At 42.9% G+C, this 21,236-nt stretch overlaps 1 protein-coding gene across 4 annotated transcripts in view; it reads left to right on the top strand.

Annotated features, from left to right (window-relative positions):
• LOC119449595 (alpha-1,3-mannosyl-glycoprotein 4-beta-N-acetylglucosaminyltransferase B-like) overlaps positions 1–21,236 on the top strand; it is a 173,983-nt gene that overhangs the window by 142,473 nt on the left and 10,274 nt on the right. For all 4 annotated transcript variants that reach the window (XM_049665327.1, XM_037712807.2, XM_037712808.2 and 1 more), the window contains 9 exons: positions 27–284; positions 1,846–1,979; positions 4,358–4,404; positions 5,960–6,073; positions 9,376–9,451; positions 11,208–11,328; positions 12,161–12,291; positions 12,607–12,714; positions 17,349–17,542. In XM_049665327.1, coding sequence (XP_049521284.1) covers positions 29–284; positions 1,846–1,979; positions 4,358–4,404; positions 5,960–6,073; positions 9,376–9,451; positions 11,208–11,328; positions 12,161–12,291; positions 12,607–12,714; positions 17,349–17,542 — 1,181 coding nt within the window. In that variant the 5' untranslated portion in view covers positions 27–28. The remainder of the gene's footprint in view (positions 1–26; positions 285–1,845; positions 1,980–4,357; positions 4,405–5,959; positions 6,074–9,375; positions 9,452–11,207; positions 11,329–12,160; positions 12,292–12,606; positions 12,715–17,348; positions 17,543–21,236) is intronic.

Below are 21,236 nucleotides of genomic sequence, written 5' to 3'. Positions count from 1 at the left end.
ACGCAAAACTCTTTTTGTTTGTACAGACATGTCCGAGGAGTCTGCGTTGGTGCAGCGCATCGCCGAGCTGCAGGAGCGACTGCGGCACGCCGAGATGCTGAACCACCAGCGCTGGGAGGACGTGCTGGCGCTGCAGCAGCACCTGGTGCCGCGCAACGGGAGCCTGGGCGACGGCACGCCCCTCGACCTGCAGCTGCCGGCCATCTACAACTTCTTGCCGCACCTGACGGCGGGCCCGGACGCCGTCAGACCCGCGGTCAAGATCTCCAGGGGACGAACCGGAGGTACACCTTCGGTTCAGTCGAGTGCCCGCTTCACCCGTGTTGCCATTTCGCTTGCGGTATCGCGCCTGTGATGTCGCATGGCGCGGCAGGCAAGTGAGCCGTTGATACGTTCGTGCGCGCGGTTTTCAGTGTCTGGACGTGCGCTGCTTCCTTGTGAAATCACTCGTGCGGCGTGAACGGGGAGCAAATAACAACGCTGCTCTTCAGGCACACCACAGGGGACCGCCTGCTGGTTTTCTTCACTTTTCTTTTTGCTAAATATTACTTTGAAGTAAGTGTTTTACAAGAGCAATTTGTATTTTTTATTCGATTTTCACTGAATCGCAATGAATAAGCCAATGCCCTACAATAATTGAGCATTCTATTACGTACACGCATGGAGGAAGGGAAGATTTAGGAGAGAACATTTCGCAACACGATTCAAGCGAAACGTATCGGTCCAACGCATGATCGTCACGTCAGAGCGCGTGGTATATACGTTTTAGTGCTGCCGCTCTGCAGGAAGAGCTACGGTGCAGTTCACTGTAGCTACGGCAGGGCGGCCGAACAAATGCGCCATCGATTAAAAACTTCCGGGAGCCAAACATCCTCGGCCAATGTGCTGAGTCTCGGAGGTCACGTGTTGGGCTGATACTGTGAGGAAAAAAATTCACCGACGATTACGATACTTCCTAACTTTTTGTGGAAGTTGTTTTCGTATTTCTATGAAGACGTAACGTTTCAAGTGGTGTCTATGCTAGAAGGAGAGTTATGAAAGGAAACCTACACATTTATAACTGCGGGACGATCAACACATTGCGGCTTTTCTTGTATAAAAGCCATGAATATCGTTTCTTTGTACCATCCACTATGAGTGTATGGTTAAAATAAGTTGTGGACAAAAACACATTCCACGACAGCATAGCGCATTACAATGTGGGAGTGTGATAAGATGTTATTGACTAAGTGATAAATATTATATAATATTTTATGGTGGATTTGCATTTCAAGTTGAATGTCTGCGAAACGTCCCAGGGTGCATAGCACGGGAAAAGGGAAGTGGTTGGGGGACGGGGCGCACGCCTACTTTTCGCACAAATTTATTAATCTGGCAGCACGTACAGCTTGAATCAAGAGTGCCTCAACGTGTATGTGACATGTTTCATGACATCTAATGCGGTTCTCACATATTAATTAATCTGGCAGAGCAGCTTCAATCGCAAGTGCTTCAGTGAGTTTGCTACACGTTTCGTGGCATCATTATTTTCATCACTGCTGCTTTTGAGTTGTTTACTGGAGAGTACAGCTGGTACACAGTACTTAAAGGGGACATGTATCTGCAAAACTCGGGGGTGAGTCATTTCTTGTACTCGAAAGAACAACGGTTGAACGTGAAGATGATCGGACCGCCTTTTTACAGTTCAGCTCCTGAATGTTGTCAGACTTCAAGGACACCAGGCACCAGCACGTGATGACATTCATTTCCGTTCTACCTTTCTCTCTACCCGACTGCACATCCGTGTTCTTTGCCAAAAGGTTCGTCATGCTGTGCTCACACTTATCGCTCTGTGCTCTCTCGCAGTGACCATGGTGCTGGGCGTGCCCACTGTAAAGCGAGAGGTGCAGACCTACCTGATGTCTACGCTACAGAACCTGATCAACAACATGAGCCCTGACGAGAGAAAGATATCTCTCATCGTCGTGTTCATCGCGGAGGTGCGTTTGTTCGCCATTGGCTAATCATAGAATTATAGTATATAACGAAGTGCATATAACATTTGGTTGGCATTTGGTTGGCCATGCTTTATTACAGATCAATCTATATAACAACATCGAAAATGAGGGACCCGACGCGATTATAGCGAAGCAACTTTGCTTGAAGACAATGTTTTTCTTGGCAAGTTGCCGCCATTTTCCGTGTGGGATATCTCTCTATCTAACTCTAGCCTTTTTCTTGGGCCGACCATAAATATAGTGCAGTTTAGAAATGTGGGCCTATCCCGTAGGTTGTGTTCAAGTCCGATGCTCTTCCTACTCCCCTCACGCCAGGGTTGACGCGATAAAGTATCGTGCGCAGTGTCTCCGCCTTCAGCACATTGCGCTCGCGCCCGGGAAGTTTCGGCACATCGGGTGGCATGGAATGATACCGGCATTCACTCGCTCGCTACTCGCCTTCGCATTCACAAGGCCGCGCCAGAACGACTTGCTGACCGAAGCGGACGTTGAAGAGCGGAAGAAAAAACGTGCAGAGGGTGCCAGACGTCGCTACGCATGCGCTCTAAAAAATTGGAAGATGATTCAACCTCCAGTTGAACTCAACGTTGATCAAACTTCAAACATTGTCGCTCCAGCACGGCTCTCACAATAAATTATGTGTTTTATACAACCCGTTCCCCCAACTCGGCCATGAAGTTATTCTTTCATCGGTATCAGCTAGAGGTTGAATCGCCTTCGAACATTTTTTTTTTTTTTGCACATGGCCAAATAAGTATTATGGTAGCAAAAAAATCCACAGATGATTACGATAATCCCGAATGTGAAATTTGAGCGCATACTCCCTAATGTGAAATTTGTGCGCAGCTGTATACGTGTTTTCATTTCACGATATATTGACCGGCGCGAACAATATAGTCTCATGTGGCACGTTGCAAACGGAGCGAAGTGTGACGCGACTGCCTCGCTAATCGGGAGATGGTGAGAGGCAGCGCGTGGGTGACACGTGGGCGCGATTCACAGCAGCCGCCGCAGACAGACCTCCGCTCATGCAGTGCTTTGTTTCTACTATATATATGGTATTGTTGGACGCGCTCGCCGCATGCCATCGGTGAACAGACGACGGCGCTAGAGTTACTCTATATGCTCAATACGGTAACTCTAGACGGCGTCCTCACTTGGCGTCATCGCGTAGCGCTCGTCGCAAATCGTGCGCAGCACTACGCTTTTCTTCTCACGCTGCGCTCTGCGTTAGCTTTCATCTTTCGCTGTGCTCGTTCGCTCGGTTACGCCGAGGACAACGCTGACATTCGCCGCCGGAACGGGCACCTAAGAGCTGCGCTCTAAAATGTTGCATACAGTCGCCGATTTATTTTTCAGGGTCGTCGTGTTTCAAACATGCACGTTTATTCGATCGGTCACGGCGGCACCGCCACCTACCCTAGGACAATGTTAACGGCAACCGAAATTTCGAACGCCACATATATAGAATATACGCTGCTCAACTTTCTGGACCTGATCTGCGCGCGCTTTTCCACAAACATGACGGCCGTGAACAAAGTTGCTGCCACGTAGATTCGGCGCTATACCGCAACTTTGGTTGCCGCGGTGGTTAGGCTTAGCAGCCTAGGCCTATAACCACATCCGTGTCGGGCTATTGCGAAAATGCGCCGACGGTCGGCGAAGCGGTTGGCGACACGCCGTCGCCTGAGGCAAGTTCTGAGACACGCCAACACTCTGAGGCAGGTTCTGGGCCGCAGGATAGCATGTGTACTTCGTTTTTAACCTTAACCGTTTTTAACCTGTGTACTTCGTTTTTAACCTTTGGTAATCCTGTCTTTAAATGCTTATAAAATAAGAGGAGGAGGAGCCACAGTTCTTGAGTATTGACAAGCGTTGACGTGTGGAATGTGCCAAATTAATCGTTAATGCTATTATTTTTTTTAGTTCATGACGGCATTTTGTTAAAACAATGCGAGTGATTGCAGTATGGTTGGCATTTCATGACAAAACTTTTTTAGCATACAGAAAACATGGCCATGGAAGGGATAAGCACAAGTGCTAAAAAAAATAAGGTTAAAACAACATTGGAAATCAGCTAGGACGTATTAGTTTTGTGAACATGCTAAATTTTCGTTAGGAAAAACAATGACTATAAGTAAGATCAAATTTAGTAGGTCAGCCATTTTTTTAGCTGACGGCAAGGTACTTATAGAATACCTCTAAAAAGTGCTGCACATTGCATGAAATAAAGTATCCAGGAAGACTTGTGTTAGGTTATGTTGACGTATCTGGACATGTTCTCTGCATGACACGGTTGGGACAAAAACCCTGATGTCACTCTCTTGTCGCTCTAACTTGTATACTTTTCTTTCCTTCAGACTGATCTGAGTTATGTCATGAAGCAATCCAAAGAAATCAAAGAGGAGTAAGTATTTTTTAACTACTTTTTAAAAATTTTTGTGCCACCCATGGTTTTGCCTATTAGTGTGCAAGCTCTCATAGACCAGAAGAATGCAGCAAAATCTGTCCGATTTGAGATTTCTAGTGCAAACATTGAAAACAGGAATAAATGTTTCATTACAATGCGGGGTTAGCTTGAACCATTTGACATTGGGCATCGACCTCCTGCTGCCTTGGCAGCTTACTTCGAGTCTGTATATCTTCTGTAGACATTTGGTTGTTGCTGTTGCTATTTTACTCACTTGGCTGTTGTGGCAGAAAATTTATTACCTGTACCTATCTAAAAAGGATCTTATTCTTTTAGAAAATCATCAAATAGAAAGATTCCTCGAAGGTGATTAATAGTGCATGGCAGAACACTTAAAGGGAAACCAAACAGGAATATTAAGTTAAGCTTGCATTAGTAAATTACGTTTGTGCAACAGCAAAACAGCCACTCTTACCGTGAGGAATCTTGTAAAGTGAGAAAAGACGCAGGAACAAGAAAGACTGTAGTGACAACATCCTGAATTTCTTGCACAAACTCATCCTGACTTCATGAATTTTGATGGTGTCCGCTCAGGTTTAACTAAATCGTCATCAGTTATGAAAGTCTTCATTGCAATTGGAATGAACCAGTGATTCTACATAGCAAGTTTCAGCACTTTTCCTTGACTAAAACGACCTAACTATGAGAAAACAGTTTGAAGTTTGTGAAGTTGCACTGACTACCGGCTCCGACGTTTTGGCGCGAGATTCAAAAGAAGAGAAGTTGGCCTTAAATTTTGTCTTGTAATATTGAACTTTTTCTGATTTCAAAAGAAGAGAAGTTCTTCGTTAATTTTCGTCTTGTTATAATGAACTTTTTCTGCTAAATGACTGAAAATAGAGTTGTTTAAGAATACTTTGCCAGCCTAGAGACATTTAATCTTACTAGTATTACTATTAATTTTACTTTTGTTATGTCCACATTAGAGCGTGAAAAGCTAGTAATGTTGCCTCAGTCAGTGTCCTCCACATACTAGAGTAAACAAAATAGAATGCTGCAGTTGCTGTTAGTGGCCTATGGTCATAAAGCTTGGGAAAAAAAAGTATTTTGAAAGAACTCAGAGCAGCAGCTGCTTGAAACTTACACAGCGGTAACAAATTAAAGGTTCAGCTAATAAATTTATATTCATTGGGGACACCAACGAACATTTTTTTTTTCAGAAGTGCGCTATAAACACGACACAAACAAAGGAACAAGTACAACAAAAATGGTGCTAATTCCAACTGAAGTTTATTGAAACATTACACACACACACACACACGCACATACGCACGCACGTGCGCACACATACACACGCACGAATGCACGCGAACGAACGTACGCGTGCACACACTAACGCGCATACACGACAACAAGCTGACATGAGGGCTAGTCTTACCTTCATGTAGTTAAGCCACTTGTGCAAGGTACAGTAGTCCTTCGCCCAATAAAGACCTGATAAAGAAATCTAACCACAATGTTGTTCCACATCCCTGGTGTGTCATGTGAACAGGCTAAGCGAGCATGTTGAGAGTGGGCTTCTGGAGATCATCTCGCCGCCATCGTCCTACTACCCAGACATGGACCGCCTCCCGGAGACGCTGGGGGACCCACTCACCCGTGTGAAGTGAGTGAACAGAACTCGCGTATATTATACTCGTGGTGATTTGTTCTATAAGGACGTGCAAATATATAAAATTTTGAATATGCTGAATAATTTGGCTGCAGGAGAGCTGTGGTTACTGCGCAGAGGAACCATAGGCAGTGCAAAGGCATAAGGCATATAAATTCAGCTTAATAACTTGTTATTCAATCGAACAGCGAACCTTCCCAACTGATTTGAATGAGAATGTTACAAAAGATCACTTCTGGAGATCAAATATTTTTTGATGAATTAATATTTTCTGATGAATAACAGTCATTCAATGAGAATTTCTGGTTTCAAGCAGCCTACGAATTTGGTGTTTCGATTTATACAAAGCTCTTTATTATTTGGTGAGTCTAATCATGTTTGGCTGTATCGTTTAAAAAATATGCACTGCCATAGTATCACACCATTCTGCTTCAATTAAAACAACACTCATGTGCACTTGCCGATGTGCTGTTCCCTTCTTTCAGTACTGTCAATGTCATTGTGCACTGGATAACTGAAAGCAGTTGCTTATTATTTACAAGTGCCTCAGTTATGCAGACATCCAGCTATGAACAGCATAACATACATGCATATTAAAAATTTTAAATAACTCACTTTTTTTTAACATGAAAGTGTTTCTACTGGGCTCCAGTGAAAATGTGTCCCATGTACATACGCCATGCAAACATCATCATGCAAATCTGCGAGATGGCAATACATTGCTGTTTTGTGGTTAGGAAAGTACGCATAAAAAGGTTTGCTTTATTAAAGGAATTGTGCTTTTGATGATGCATATTTGTTGCAATGAGGATATTTAGGTATTATTTGTTTTTATCACTGAGTAATTTGGTAGAAAACAAGGCTGCCATCCTGGACACTTAGATGGGTAGTAAAGATGGTAGTGCTTGGAAGTGTCTTGTGGTCTAACTCAATTGTTGTCTATGGGCGGTTCCTGGCACTTTTTCTAAGATGAGATCTCCAACAACTGTCATCACTCGGTGATGCCGTGACAGTTCATGCCATTTTGTGCATCAGCTCACCTTTGAAATGTTTATGGGCGCGTGCATGCAATGCTGCCAGAGCTCTGATGACACAGTCTCACCACATACGCACTAACCGTGGTGTTGGATATACCTATGATGTCTGGTAGCCTCTAGGGTGCTGTTTATGCTGCACAGTAGCACAGGCCTCACTTGCTTGCTATTGCTGTAGTTGCTTCTTTCTTTGAGTGGAACTGTAATTACTAAACTGTAATTAATAAAGGAATTTGCACATTTATGGAATAGTATTTGTGAATGCGCAACAAAGCTGCCACTGCATTTCACTTGCAGAAGGATCAGCCAAGTATTTTTGATCAAATAGACTCTACACAATCTTTCTTTTATACTTTTTCTAGAAAGGAGAAAATATTTGATATCCAGAAGTGATTTTTCTGCAATATTCTTGTTCCATGCTATTAGGAAGCTTTATTGTTCGAAAATCCCTACTGTTCTGAAATTCATACACTGCCTTTGCGAAGGAGCGACAAGCACCGCTCCTAATTCGTGGGATTGCAGCGGCTGCATTTCAGATGCCAAATCACTTTTAACATAATTATTATAATAAAATGTAACGAAAAGAAATTGAGAACAAGGTACAACATGTGCAGTACTGTGGCTATTTTTGGGTTCTTTTGTCTTAAAGATTAGATATGAGACTACTTTAGAAAGCACATGGGAACGATGGGACTGAAAATATTGCTAAGTCACCTTTGTAAAAAAAAAAAAAAAGCCTGTCCAGAGACTTACGTTTGTTCTAGCTGTAAGGAACGGGACTGTACGATTACACCTGAATCTTACGAAATTGCGGAGGGTTGCAAAACTGTGGTGGATTCAAAGGTTTACCTAATTAAGAATACTTTCGTCTATGTTGTCATTTGCTGTGGAATTGGAATGAATTTCTTGATTGAATTACAGGTCTAAAAAATGTGTGTTATCTCTTTCCCTACCATAGGGAAATACTGTATTTCTGTATAGTACGGCAGATGTTTTTTTCTGAAGGAACTACTTCACTCAGTATTTAATGTAATACATAAACAGAAAGCAAAGTGAATGCACTTTTCATGCATAAAAGTTTTATTAACGAGCTGTATCTCTTAAAAAATATATAAAGTGTTAAAATCAAGATTGTCAAGAGTTCGACGAAAGCTCGTCTGGTCAGTTAGCATGTTGGGTTAATGAAAATTACGGTCACTGACCTAGTCAAAAAAGTTGTTTTGACGTTTCGGAGCCTGTACAGGTTCCTTGTTCACAATGCAGCAGACATAGCCTACGGAAGTTTGCTACGGAAGTTTGCTACGTCCGCTGCATTGTGAACAAGGAACCTGTACAGGCTCCGAAATGTCAAAACAACTTTTTTGACTTGGTCAGTGACTGTAATTTTCATTAACCCTAAAATCAAGATTGTGTGATTAAATTGAACGAAGTTTGTAAAGACACGCTTGCATCTACTAAGAAAAAAATGTTAGGAAAATTATGAGATAAACAAAATGTATTGCCGTTTATTAGGCACTATCTCCAAAAAAATCAAAATTTTTCATTGAACAGGTATTCTACATTGAACAGGTATGCTACAAAAATTTAACTGCAAGCACACAGTTGCGCGTACCGGGCTGCGGCCGCCGATGTCCCGGGCTGGTTTGCGTTGTCGTCGCTTTCAGACTCAAAGTCCGACAAAAAGTCAGCGTCCGCTGACTCACTGCTATTCGATGTATCGATAAGATCAGCCGCAGAGGCAGCAGAATCGCAATATCTGTGATCTCCCGAAGCATGCGCGCCGTTTCCGGAGCCGCAAATTTTTGTGTTACGCTTTGACCATCGCGAAACTTCGGAGCGCGTTTAAAAATTACCGCCTGGCGGGAAAAAAGCGAACTGCTTAGAAAACAAAAATATAGTTTCTCCTCTTTTAGGTCTGATGGGGCAGTGTGTCCATAAGCGGCGCTGAAGATCTCAAAAGCGGTGTTTCAAACCATTGATAGAGAGCTAACGATGCCCAACGGGCGCGGTACGAAAAGAGTTAAATCGATGTTTCATCTCAGTGCCCATTTGTGGTAGAACACTTTGTGATTTTAATTGTCGGTTGAGAATATTGTTGAAATTGAGAATCTATATCTTGCTCCTTAGACTGCTTTCTCTGTAATCGGAGTCAGTTCTTTCTATAGAAAATTTCGTACCACTGAGGCTTCTGAATTCAAGGTAGTGTGTGACTTGGGAACGCAATTCTTCTTGAGACTGATTTATCCTTGCACGAATACGCAGATGGAGGACGAAACAGACTTTGGATTTTGCGTACCTGATGATGTATGCACAAAACAGGGGGACGTTCTATTTGCAGGTGAGTGCAAGCGAGCTTATTAGTAAATGACCTCTGCCTGTGTTTTCATTACTTTTTGTTACAAAACTACTTTGCGTGTTCACAGACCATAGATGAAACTGTATCAAATAATTGCATAGAATTGCAGAAAGATACTGTGTACCTTTTGGCTGCTCTAAATCCATTAGTAAATATCGCACATTGCCATTCACAGTGCATTAAATTTTTTCTGCCATGGACTTCTGAAGCTAAAAAAGAACAGGTTGCTTTCGGAAACATCAATTTATTTGAAACGCATCATCAATCGTGTCTTGTACATGAACAACCTCCATTTGTCCTTTAACCAAGTGTTCCTGTTTAAGTGACGAGGTGTCGATTTTAGTGTGCATTAGTTACATTATTGTCAGCGGCTGCTTTTTCATGGCGCTGTTATTAGAAATCTTAGGCACAGCACGATGATGCGAAGAGGTAGAGCTGCTGCTGGCTGTTGCATCTGTTGCAGTCCTATCGACATTATCTTCAACTGATGCTGAAAATAGTCAGCAACCACATGCTGTGGCACTTCTGCCATCTAGTGAAGAAAAAGCACAGCAGGAGAGTTCATAAACTGTGTCAAACACCTCTTAGCTTCATTTTACTTCTTTGGTGCCTCTGAGCCCTGAAATCCTGCCTAGACCCTTCTTTTGCTGCATGCAGCTTCCGTTGGATGTGAGTAGCACTAGTAGTGTGTAGTTGCAAGTGGTTGACACATGCACATTGTTATGCTTCTGCTATGGCTCTCGTAAGAATGGCTGAACTGCCTTCCGACGTGACACATTGAAAGCCACAGTAATGGTGCTGTCACTGAGCCTCAAGTGCATGGGTGAAAAACTCCGAAGAAGTTTGCTAACCTGAACTGAGAACCATTTTTGGGGGGGTTTCATTCCAGAGGGGAAAGCCCGTAACATTTCGGTTTACTTAAGATTCACCATTTTTCTTAAGTTCTCCTTTCAGTTTAATACACTTCAACTAGGGCATAGACATGAGAGTTGAATCTTAAGTGCGAGCCTTTATCTGCCCTTATTGGCATGCTTGTGCAGGTGGCATCTAAGGGATTCTGAAGTCCACGACTCCCCACATGACTCTAGGTATAGTGTGAGGCAGACAATACGTACAGGAGTAGATGCACACAGTGCTAACAGCACTACTTCTATCCGTTTTGTCTTCCTTGTGCTGTACCTATAGTCATGAACCAACAAGTTCAACTTTTCACCCTACTGGCTTCCCACAATTACCTTTATAGTTGCAGTTTTCTGGCTCTGTTGAACGACAGATGCTCACCAACAACCACCGTAACCAAAAGAAACCGCGAAATAGCTCTCATGCAAATCAATGAAACTTCTCTCTGCTTTTTTCTTTTTTATTATTGGTGACCAAAAATCGCACTGATTGCAGTGATGGTGTGATAAGTGCAATTGTGATTTCCATCACATGTGATGCAAATCATGCTTCCAATGCAATGAAAATTGCTTCATGTAAAACAAGCGTTAAATGTGCGTGCTGCTCACTTCTCACTGCATCCTGCAGCCTTAGCACGGGAAGCAAAGTTTTGCTTCACATGATTTCCTGGATTATGCAAAACTGTCTCACCACACCATAATTGCCGAGTTGTACGCATGCGTATTCATTGTCGTTGGCAATGTTTTCTATCAACGTGAAAATTTTCAAGACTTTTTTTTTTTTTCAATTTACGCTGTAGCACAGTTATAGATTTGCACTTTCTTCTCCTCCCCTATAGCTAGAGGATGACATCCTCACGAAGCCCGGATATATCACAAAAATGAGAGATGCCGCATACAATCACGTGGCCAACAAAAGGCATTGGATGATCCTCGACTTCTGCCAGCTAGGCTTTATCGGTGAGTTCAGCAACACTTCATTAGACAGCAACAAAGAAAGAAGACTCTGCTTTACACAACATGTCTACTTTCACAGTAATATACAAGGCGGGCATAGTTTTGTCTTGTAATATTGGCGTAAATATTTTCTGTTTATCAGCAGTTCAGTCGGGACAGTCACTAACGCACATATGTATTGTGATGTTAATGTCAGATTGGCTATCTTTAGTGAATCTCCGAATTTGATTTTACATTGAAACATTGGAGCGTAAGCAGTGTCTTGTCATTTTGGCACGTAGAACCCCATAATTTTTTACGTGTCTTGTCAGGGGGTAGACACTTAAAAATTATTAGCTTTACCTGAAAGTGCTATAATGCTGTTTTGTTATCATTCTGCTGCACTCCATCCTTCTGCTGCTTGTTTTATGTGCCAGTTTTATTTTGCTCAAACTGTGCCAAGCTACTTCATCAGATTGTCAGGTGAGCCATGAAGCTGTTGCATGCATCTATGCCTGGTTTGTGCTGTAATTTTATGTAAGGGAAGTAACGAAATGGTAGTTACATCTATTACTGAATGCTGAGGACTTCCACTTCATCAGACACCATCGCTAATCTTGTTTACCAAAAATATGGACCTTTAAAAAGACTGCTATCTGCTTTTGAACAAAACATTGCGACTGATGGACTCAAACAGATGTGCCTAATGCAATGATTCCATTTAATGTGTGGTTAACCACTCTTTTGAGTTCACATTAGACATTCGCATAGGCTATTGGAACTTATGTGTAGTTCTGTACAGTGACTTAGTTCAGAATATAGATTCTTTGTGATATAAAACTATATTGTTCTGCAGGGAAACTGTTCAAGTGCGTGGATCTGTCCAAGTTTGTGGCCTTCTTTCTCATATTTTACAATGACAAGCCTGTTGACTGGCTTCTAGACAACATGGTTTCCACTATGATGTGCCGAAATGATCAAGACCATGTAAGTTCCTAGTCTTCAGTTCTAAAGCTAACCAACTGTTTTCAGTCTGGTTGAGAATGCCATTCATTCATTCATTCATTCATTCATTCATTCATTCATTCATTCATTCATTCATTCATTCATTGCTTGATTGCTGCACATACATGTTGCAGATGTAGATATAAGACGATTCTTTATTATGTGGGCTTTTGTGCTGCCGTCATTTGGTTTGAAAGTGGAACTTATACGTATGGAACAGCAAATTTTGCTCAAGCTTTTAGCAATGCTGTTGAGTCTTTTGGATAATGATGTTTATTGTACTTATTTTGTCAACAGAAACAGTGCCGGAAGAAGGTAGATACCATATGGATCCATTATAAGCCGTCGCTATTCCAGCATGTGGGCATGCATTCATCCTTGAAAGGCAAAGTGCAGAAATTGAAGGTAATGCTCTTTGGTCGTAAGAGTAGTGCTGCTTTGTTTATGACTTCATCGTTGCTCTTAAACATCTTTTTCACAGTGACAGATGGAAACAAATTATGCAGATCAGCAAGATAAGGAGACGCAATTAGTAGTGAGCACAGCTTTTGTCAAAATGTGCTCTCTACTTTATATATGATTTAAGCCCAATTCAAGTTATCTGGTGTGCCTTGTACCACCTTCCTAATGTGCCAATTATCAGGAAATGCTTGTACTAAGAGAGAGCACTCTTAGGACATGAGCAAAGTCTGTGAAGTCTGCAATCTTACTTTGTGTAGGCAGATATGCGAATAGAAGTGAATAGCTGGTGCCCCTTTTCTGGATTTCATTATGGAGTGTGCATGAAAAACTGCCCCTCTTGCACTGCTTAGAAGGGTACAAAAATATCTAGCTAAATAACATTCAACAAAAACTAAAGGGGGGGGGGAGGGGGGGCAGCTTTCTTTTAGTAATAGAAATAAAAGTAGACAAGCTGCATGTACAATATTGGTTTCTTTCCATTTGCCCTAAACGATGCTACTCAGATACTAGAAATGGGCTTAATATATACTGTAGGACCAGTACTGCACTTGTTTTAGGAAACCTTTTAGTTGAAAACCGCACATTTTGTGCTTGACAGAAAAACATTATGTGTAGTATTGCGGGAAGCCATGAGGTGTTGATCTCACTACACTCTCTCCTAACCTAACTTAGTCAACAGGGAAGGCTGCGGGAGCAATTTACATCAAGCAAAAAAAAAAAAAAAAAAAGCCCTCTGCACTGCAATGTAGGTCAGACAAAGTTCATCTTTACAGAACAACCTGCTGCAGTGCCTATTTGCAACAAGTGCAGAAGTACCTATTTACATTACTATACTGTATTATGGAAAAACCTGTGTTGGAACTTTAAAATGTGATTTTGTGCTTACTGCTGCTTTGTTTTCGCTCATGTTTTTTCTCAAGACTGCACTTGTTGGCCCACATCATTCAGTAAAACAGTTAGCTTCATATTTTGCCTGGTTTGTCTGAACATTTAGTTGCTAACAGGTGTCAAAGATAGCCCTTATTTCTGCAGCATCTCGCATTGATGGATTGAGGTGTGTATAAGCAATAGGTTTTATTTTTTTCTCCATAAGCCAGGCAGACAATGATGCCAAGTGTTTTAATGAACAATGCAGACTTATAAATTGAGTCTTGCTGTAAAATTATAGCAAGAGCAAAGAAGAAATAAGAGCTAAGTCTGTCAATGTTGTTAGAATAATAATGCAGGTCATATGTGCGTGGACATAAGAGGATGCTGGATATAACTGAGGGACGGACTTTCCAAGGTATCAAAGCATTACTGCAATTACATTGTGACCTGACCCCACTTATCAGAAATACAGAAACAACACCCATGAGCCAGGTGACCAAAGGTGTTCATCAACTTCCTCCATTGTATTTGCTTAGTTGATCCTTACTTATAATAAGCAGCACGGCCTGATAAAAAATCTGGCAGTTTGCTAGTCATGCATTGCACCACACTTTGCATCATACGAGGTCTGTTAGAAAAGTATCCGACCTTAATTTTTTTTGTGAACACCTGATGGAAATGAAAGAAGCGTGCTTGCATCAGCTGGACCTTGAACCTTCGTGCGCATGCGTGAATTTTTTCCCGCCTGCCGATAGCATCAGTCGCTGGGACGCAGAATTTGAGTGAGGTGGTGCGCAGTGCTCTCGTCGGTTTTTTTATTGCAAAGAATATGACGAAGCAACTGGAGCAGCGCTACTGCATCAAATTTTGCCAGAAACTGGGCGGCAGCCAAGTGGAAACCATTCGGAAGATTCAGACGGCTTTTGGTGACGATGCTATGAGCAGCACACAGATTAAGGAGTGGTACAACCGGTTTAAAGACGGCTGCACATCGGTGGAGAGCGAGCCACGCTCCGGTCGGCCATCAACATGCCGGAATGACTCAGTCATTGCCAAAGTGAACGCTGTGGTGATGCGGGACCATCGTGTGACTATCCGAGAAATTGCAGAAGAGGTGGGCATCAGCACTTTTTCTGCACATTCCATTATGACCGAAGATTTGGCCATGAAGAGAGTTGCGGTGAAATTCGTGCCGAAGCTGCTCACGGTGGAGCAAAAGCAACTTCGTGTTGCACAGGACATGCTTGATTCCACAAACAGTGACCCCGACTTCATGAACACCATGATCACTGGTGACGAGTCTTGGGTGTACCGGGTACGACCCGGAAACCAAATTCTAGTCATCACAGTGGAAGCGTTCCACGTCACCAAGACCAAAGAAGGCCCGCCAAGTGTGCAGCAACGTCAAAGTGATGCTGACTGCCTTCTTTGACACTCGCGGTGTGGTACACCATGAGTACACCCCACAGGGTCAAACAATCACCAAAGAGTACTACAGGGATGTCCTCCGTCGCCTACGTGATGCTGTGCGGACAAGAGACCGGAGTTGTGGTCAACAGGAAATTGGCGCATCCATCACGACAATGCTCCTGCACATTCCTCGCACTTGGTTCAGACCTTTTTTGGCGAAAAACCAGACTCCTGTAGTTCAACAGGCTCCTTACTCTCCTGATATGGCCTCCTGCGACTTCTGGCTGTTTCCCAAAATCAAGAGGCCATTGAAAGGAGCGTGATTTCAGACAAGAGAGGACATTACGGCTGCAATGACAGCTGAGCTAAACTCCATTCCGAAAGAGGCGTTCTCAGAATGCTTCCAACAATGGCAGCACCACTGGGAGAAGTGTGTGGAGTCCCAAGGAGACTACTTTGAAAGTGATTAGGTTTCCAATGCTCCAGTTATGCCAGTTTTTTTTTTTTTTTCGGCCAAAGGTCGAATACTTTTCTAACAGACCTCGTATATTTGTGAGAATTATTCATAGATTATATATTGTGTCAAGCGAATTGAATTGAGGGAGAAAAGAAATCTTGCATTGTGTCTCTAGAATAACTCTGATTAAGCTTATGTTTTAAGCTTTTTGTTGTAACATCTCAATGTTGGGGATTTGTCGATGAGGTTTCTTCGACATACGGTTGGTATAGTTTCTCTCCTAATCACTTTTCAGAGTCTTTGGTGTTACTGTGCATGTGCTAGTGCTGCAAGCTGTCACGTTCCTCCCAACACCTGCTGATCTTGTTATTTTGTTCACATGGTTTTGGCTGTGGCATTATCATTATGGCTGAACCACCAACCTGGGGCACCTCATTTTTTCCCTGTGTGATCAGGCCTGGATACTACTTTCTTGGAGCTCAGAGGGGCAGAAAGGAGGGGCAACACTTTTTACAGCGCCGGAGCCTCCTGTATTTTGTACTTGTTACTGAGTGTAGGTGCCACTGCAGAAACTTGTTAGAGATAATGATCTGTTGTGTGCATACTCTAAACATTATGTAAATACAGTCTAGCCTTGTTATAACATATTCGCAAATGATACAAAAGCGCCTTTGTTATTGCCAATATTCATTATGAGAATGTATTCTTTTCATGCTGATATTGGCGAGACATGTTAAATTTGCTTCCTTATATCTGATAATTTGTTATATCCATGTTCAAAATGTTGTGCCCCATGCCAACTAACCCACATGTTTATTCATATTTTAAATTTTGCACACAGGTGGCATTTCACGGTGAATGCAGTTAAATCTTGTACGTGCACACTGCTTCTGTGTCCCATCCAGAGTAAATGGGAATTGCAGTAAAGTAGAAAGTTGGGCTTGTTGGAATGAATGCGTACTTGTAATTGGCACAAAAAACAACGGCAGCTTGGAGAAGGACAGCGCTCGTCCTGTGTCTTTATCTTCTTGCTGCGGTCGTTTTCTGCGCTGTATTCAAGCAGGAATAACTTGTGAGTGCACATTGTCTGCAGCAACACTAAAGAAAAAATGTAGATTCTTGCAGAAATAGGACAGCAGTGCCATCTCTCAATGTAACTGGTGAAACAGCTTTTGCCCTGAGTTGCCTTGACAATGACGGACCGCAGTACCATTCTGTTGCAATGAAATCATTGTTTAGCAGACAACACATATTTTCTATTTATTCTGTATGAAACAGGCGAGTTATGATGTGGGAGTAAATTGCAAACACCATGAAATGCCACCGCTGTGCCAAGCTGAGCACAAAGGATTCCGCAATTTATCCTGAAGAGTCATGCAAATCTTCCGCTACAAACAAGACGCAGGTTCACAGGAATACGAAGACTTCACGTGGTCAATGGTCGAACAAGAGATGTTTCAGGAGCTAACAAGTCCCCTTGTCAGAACACTCCAGCCTGAGGCATGCTTTGCTTGACCACTGTATATCTTTCGCTGTTATTTATGCAACATTCGGTATACTGTCAAATACTCGGAAAAAGTTCAAACACTGCATTCTTCGAGCTTTGAGTGCTAGAAGCAGGTGCTTGGTCCCAAACCTGGATGAGCAGAGAGCACCAGTGTGCACATGAGACACAGTGGCACTTTTGAAGCAGTGTTGGAGCTGGCCCAGCAATTTCATTGACTTGGCTTGCCTGTGGCTTTCACAGTTAGATAAGTTGTGATGACATGGAGTATATCGACTCCTTTGAGAACATTCAGGAAGTGAATGCATTCTTGTCTGGTTTCCTTGCCACACTCAGGACCGCCACTTTGGCAAGCTGGCACTTCACGTTGGCCACGCCAACCCAACAGCTGTGGTGACCACCTCACTCAAGGCCTACAAGAACTATAACATTGCCAGAGCCTACCAGGGCGCCACTTTCTTCTGGTCCCTGCTGCCCCAGAAAGGCGACAACATCACATTCCGGTTCACACCACCCATCCGGATAGAACGGTGAGCGTGCAGCTTGTGGGTAGGATTGTGATCGTTGGGAGGGCTGTGAGGGTGATTCCTCAATAATTATTAACTATTAATTTCCTTGCTTTGCATGTGCAAAGCAATGAATGTTTCTCTTTGCAAAGCGTCCAGATCTTCATACCTGAGAATAGTGGTTCATTCTTTACATTTTGTTTATTTATTTGATTTATGGTTTGTCATTTCGTGTGCACCATCATGCTAGGGAGAGTAATTTAAGCGTGGTGACATTTAACTGCACCTGGAAATCATGCAGATTAAGTAAAATAAATTACTGTTGGCAGTAATGCGAAAAAATTACACGTTAGTGTTTCTATTTGCTTTTGACTGAAACCAAAAAGAGCTAAACCAATCTGCATACTCAAATTTGAGTGTCTTAAGGTTAGGCAACATCCATCTCTCCCGCGTGACAATGAGTTTGTGGTTATTCACAGGCTATGCATTACACTCGCAGCAAATGAATTGCCTCCACAAACATTTCCTAATTTTTATATTTCATTGGGGTTTTCGGCATCCCTAAAGCCTACCAGGATTTCAAGCTGATGAATGGTGAAGTCATGTCTGCCTAGAAGTAATCGTAAACCTAGCACCTTAAAACTATGCAGCCGTAAAATGGCCTACTAAACACATTGGTGTTCCAGTGAAGTTTCCCAAAAGCATGTCTCTAACAGTTAAAAACGATCTTAACTGCAACACCGATGCATTTTTTCAGCATATTTTGGTGATGGATATCTTGAAAGTGGTGCTAGTCTTAGGATTTCTGCTAAGTAGACATTACTTCACTACTCCTCGACTTCAGTTTCACAATCAGAACATGTGCCCTAAAGTTAGTAATTAAAGAGGTTGATTAGAATATTTTAGTTAATAAGCAAAATTATGGTTAAAATTTTCTTGCTGCTAATTTTTGCCTACCACTTAACCTATCTGTAAGAATGGCAAGGGCCTAGATAACCGTTTTCTTTTAAAGTGTTCTGCATAAAAAGAAACACCTCGCATATTGTGACTTGTGTATTGCTTTATTTTGCCTGTCACTGTGTAAAATTGCTATAACTGTTACGAAAGTTCTTGCTAAGTGCTTTGCTTTTTGGCCACAGTGGCATCGTAGATGATGAAACTGGAACTGAAAGTCATATCAAACTGGTCCAGGCTATACTTGGCCATCTAATTCAAGTGCAGAAGTTCTGCCCTTGCACATTTGCCTGCATAGCCACAGAATGTTGTCTGCGAGTACAGCTAAACCAATGTAACAAAACTTGGACAAGCTGAAGGCATTGCACCACTCCATTAGCAAATCACAAATCAGGTTCACAATGCACCTTGATCACAATCACAGTGTGCCTTGATTGCATTCTAGTTCAACAGACTAAAGCTATAACAGCTTGCAAGCTGGTTCACTATGTCAAACTAATTAGCACAGTGCACATTATCCTTCGACCACCATGTTGCTGTCATGTGACGTAATGGACACAGGCTGCCAATAACAAGTTTGTTTGTCAAAGTTTTTTCCAGAAGAGTCAGTGATGACAACACCAGCACATGGGGGACCGAGCTGGATGTTTCCGATGGGTTCAAGGGACGAAATTTACTGTTGTACAGCAAACACATATGCTTGCTCTAGCTGTAGCTTGAAGTGCCTAGCTTTATGTTCCTCAAGTTTAACACATACACGCACAAACAAATGCAACTATGATCAGGTGATTTGTACCACAACAAAGACAGTGACAGTGGCACAACCGGTGCTTTATGTTCGTGCTGGTATTAAGCCTGATTGTGGTGCAATGTCATTTGACTTGTTTTTTAATATGTACTTGTAAATATAGTCTCCTCGTAACATTTGATGTAGGTGTGGGGTATTGATCCCAGTACTTATTTGCCTCCTTAACAGTATCATTCAGCAATGATGCACACAATACAAAGTCTTTTGTGGTAAGCCACGCATTAATTTATGTACTGAGTTAAGCATTTCGTGGCTTATTAATATGTTACTCATATTTTTCATGAAATTATATACAATATGTGTGTAAATTGGGTATAAACAACAACAGTACTACTGATGAGAGATACTGCGGCAAGTGTAGATGGAAAGTGTAACCAGCACTGCTCTGACCTCCACAGTTGCTCTGAGATGCACCAAATTCCTCGGTCCAAGCGCTACCAGAGCAAACATAGGCACCACATCATTCAATCTGTGCTGTTTGTGTTGTTCACTAAAGAGGTGTGTGGGGAAGGGCCGGGTGAGCACTAGGGAGTAACCTACATGTCACACTTTCCTTTCCAGCTGCTTTCTGCCATGACTAGTGGACACCGCACACATAGGAAGAAAGCTGGAAATAAGGCATTTGGGCAGGGCGGCAGAGTGGAGCAATGTGGTGCTATAGGGACCGGGCGCGGGATGAATTTGGACCGGTGGCACCTTCATGCGGATGGCGCCGCGAAAGTAATGGCATGTGGCGGCCGGGCCGCGCGCAGCTGGCGCTGCCGTGAAACCAAGTCTGATCAAACATCTTGCGTTTTTGGGTGCACCAACAGTTACTGAAACATGACTGAAGTTGGTTAGGCCATTCATTTCAATCGTTGTTCATCGCGACAACCGTTTTCAGGCGGAAAGTCTGTATATGTGCGGTCTGTACTCTGTATATAGGCAGCAGCGCGTTCAGTGCTCAGCAATTGAAACGCGATACTCGAATCGCATGGTCGCCAGCGCTTTTTGCACTGACTGATGCAAAACACCAAACTGATGCATTGTGGTGTAGAGTGAAAGCGAGAACCTTCCTAACGCATTATGACTGCATTTGGTCCCACGGCGCGCACCTGAGGCGCGAAAAAAAAAAAAAAGAACGGCGGCAGCCGCGCGCTGCCAGCGCTTCAATCGCTGGGCACTGTACATTTCCGACGCTGATTTGCTATAGTCTAGTTGTTCTAACGCTAATAAAAGAGCCGTTCATACGCAAGAGCTTCGCGTCCCACTTGCCTGTCTTCGCCTCTGCAGTGTAACGGCTCCGGAGTGTGGGCACCGAAGGCGAACACTCAGATTTGTCGTCATTTGGCCATCTTATCAGTGTATCAGTCTTCCTTTTAATTTACATTTTCCTTCGTAACAATTCCCAACTCTGGTTGCGTCCGGCACATGACTGTGCTGTGCATCGACTGCCAACGCCAACGCAGAGGCGTGTTCACACTCGCCGCCACCGACAGCTGCCGTCGCCGTTACTGAAGATTGGACTAGTTTATGATCAATTAAGACTGGGGAAGCATTGCAAAGATAAAATAACTACAACGGACAGAGAACGGGAACTTACTGACACATGTACGATCGGCGAAGCAGCTCAAGAAACAGAATAAGGAAGACGTATGTCTCCTTTTTTTTTTTGTGGCCATAATTTTTGTGTTCTTCGCCTGTTTACATGATTAAATACGCGACAATGTTAACTCGCACAGCAAAATAACATCTGGAATATAACTGCTGGAGTTCCACGTCATGGCTTGCCGCTGTGAGCTCCGTTCGCGTGCATGGTGCATTTGCATCGCAATTTGCGCTCGTTTTCTGCTTTATATACTACCTGATGCCACGAATGTGATCTGCTTCGTACAAGTGACTACCTTTCTCAAAAGCAGACACACGAAAATGCATTTTCCGGTGCGTCAGCTCCTAAAAACCAGAGTGCCAAATCAC

The sequence above is a fragment of the Dermacentor silvarum genome, chromosome 4 (genome assembly GCF_013339745.2).
Source record: "Dermacentor silvarum isolate Dsil-2018 chromosome 4, BIME_Dsil_1.4, whole genome shotgun sequence".
NCBI lineage: Eukaryota > Metazoa > Arthropoda > Arachnida > Ixodida > Ixodidae > Dermacentor > Dermacentor silvarum.
This window is presented reverse-complemented; position numbering and strand designations above follow the sequence as displayed.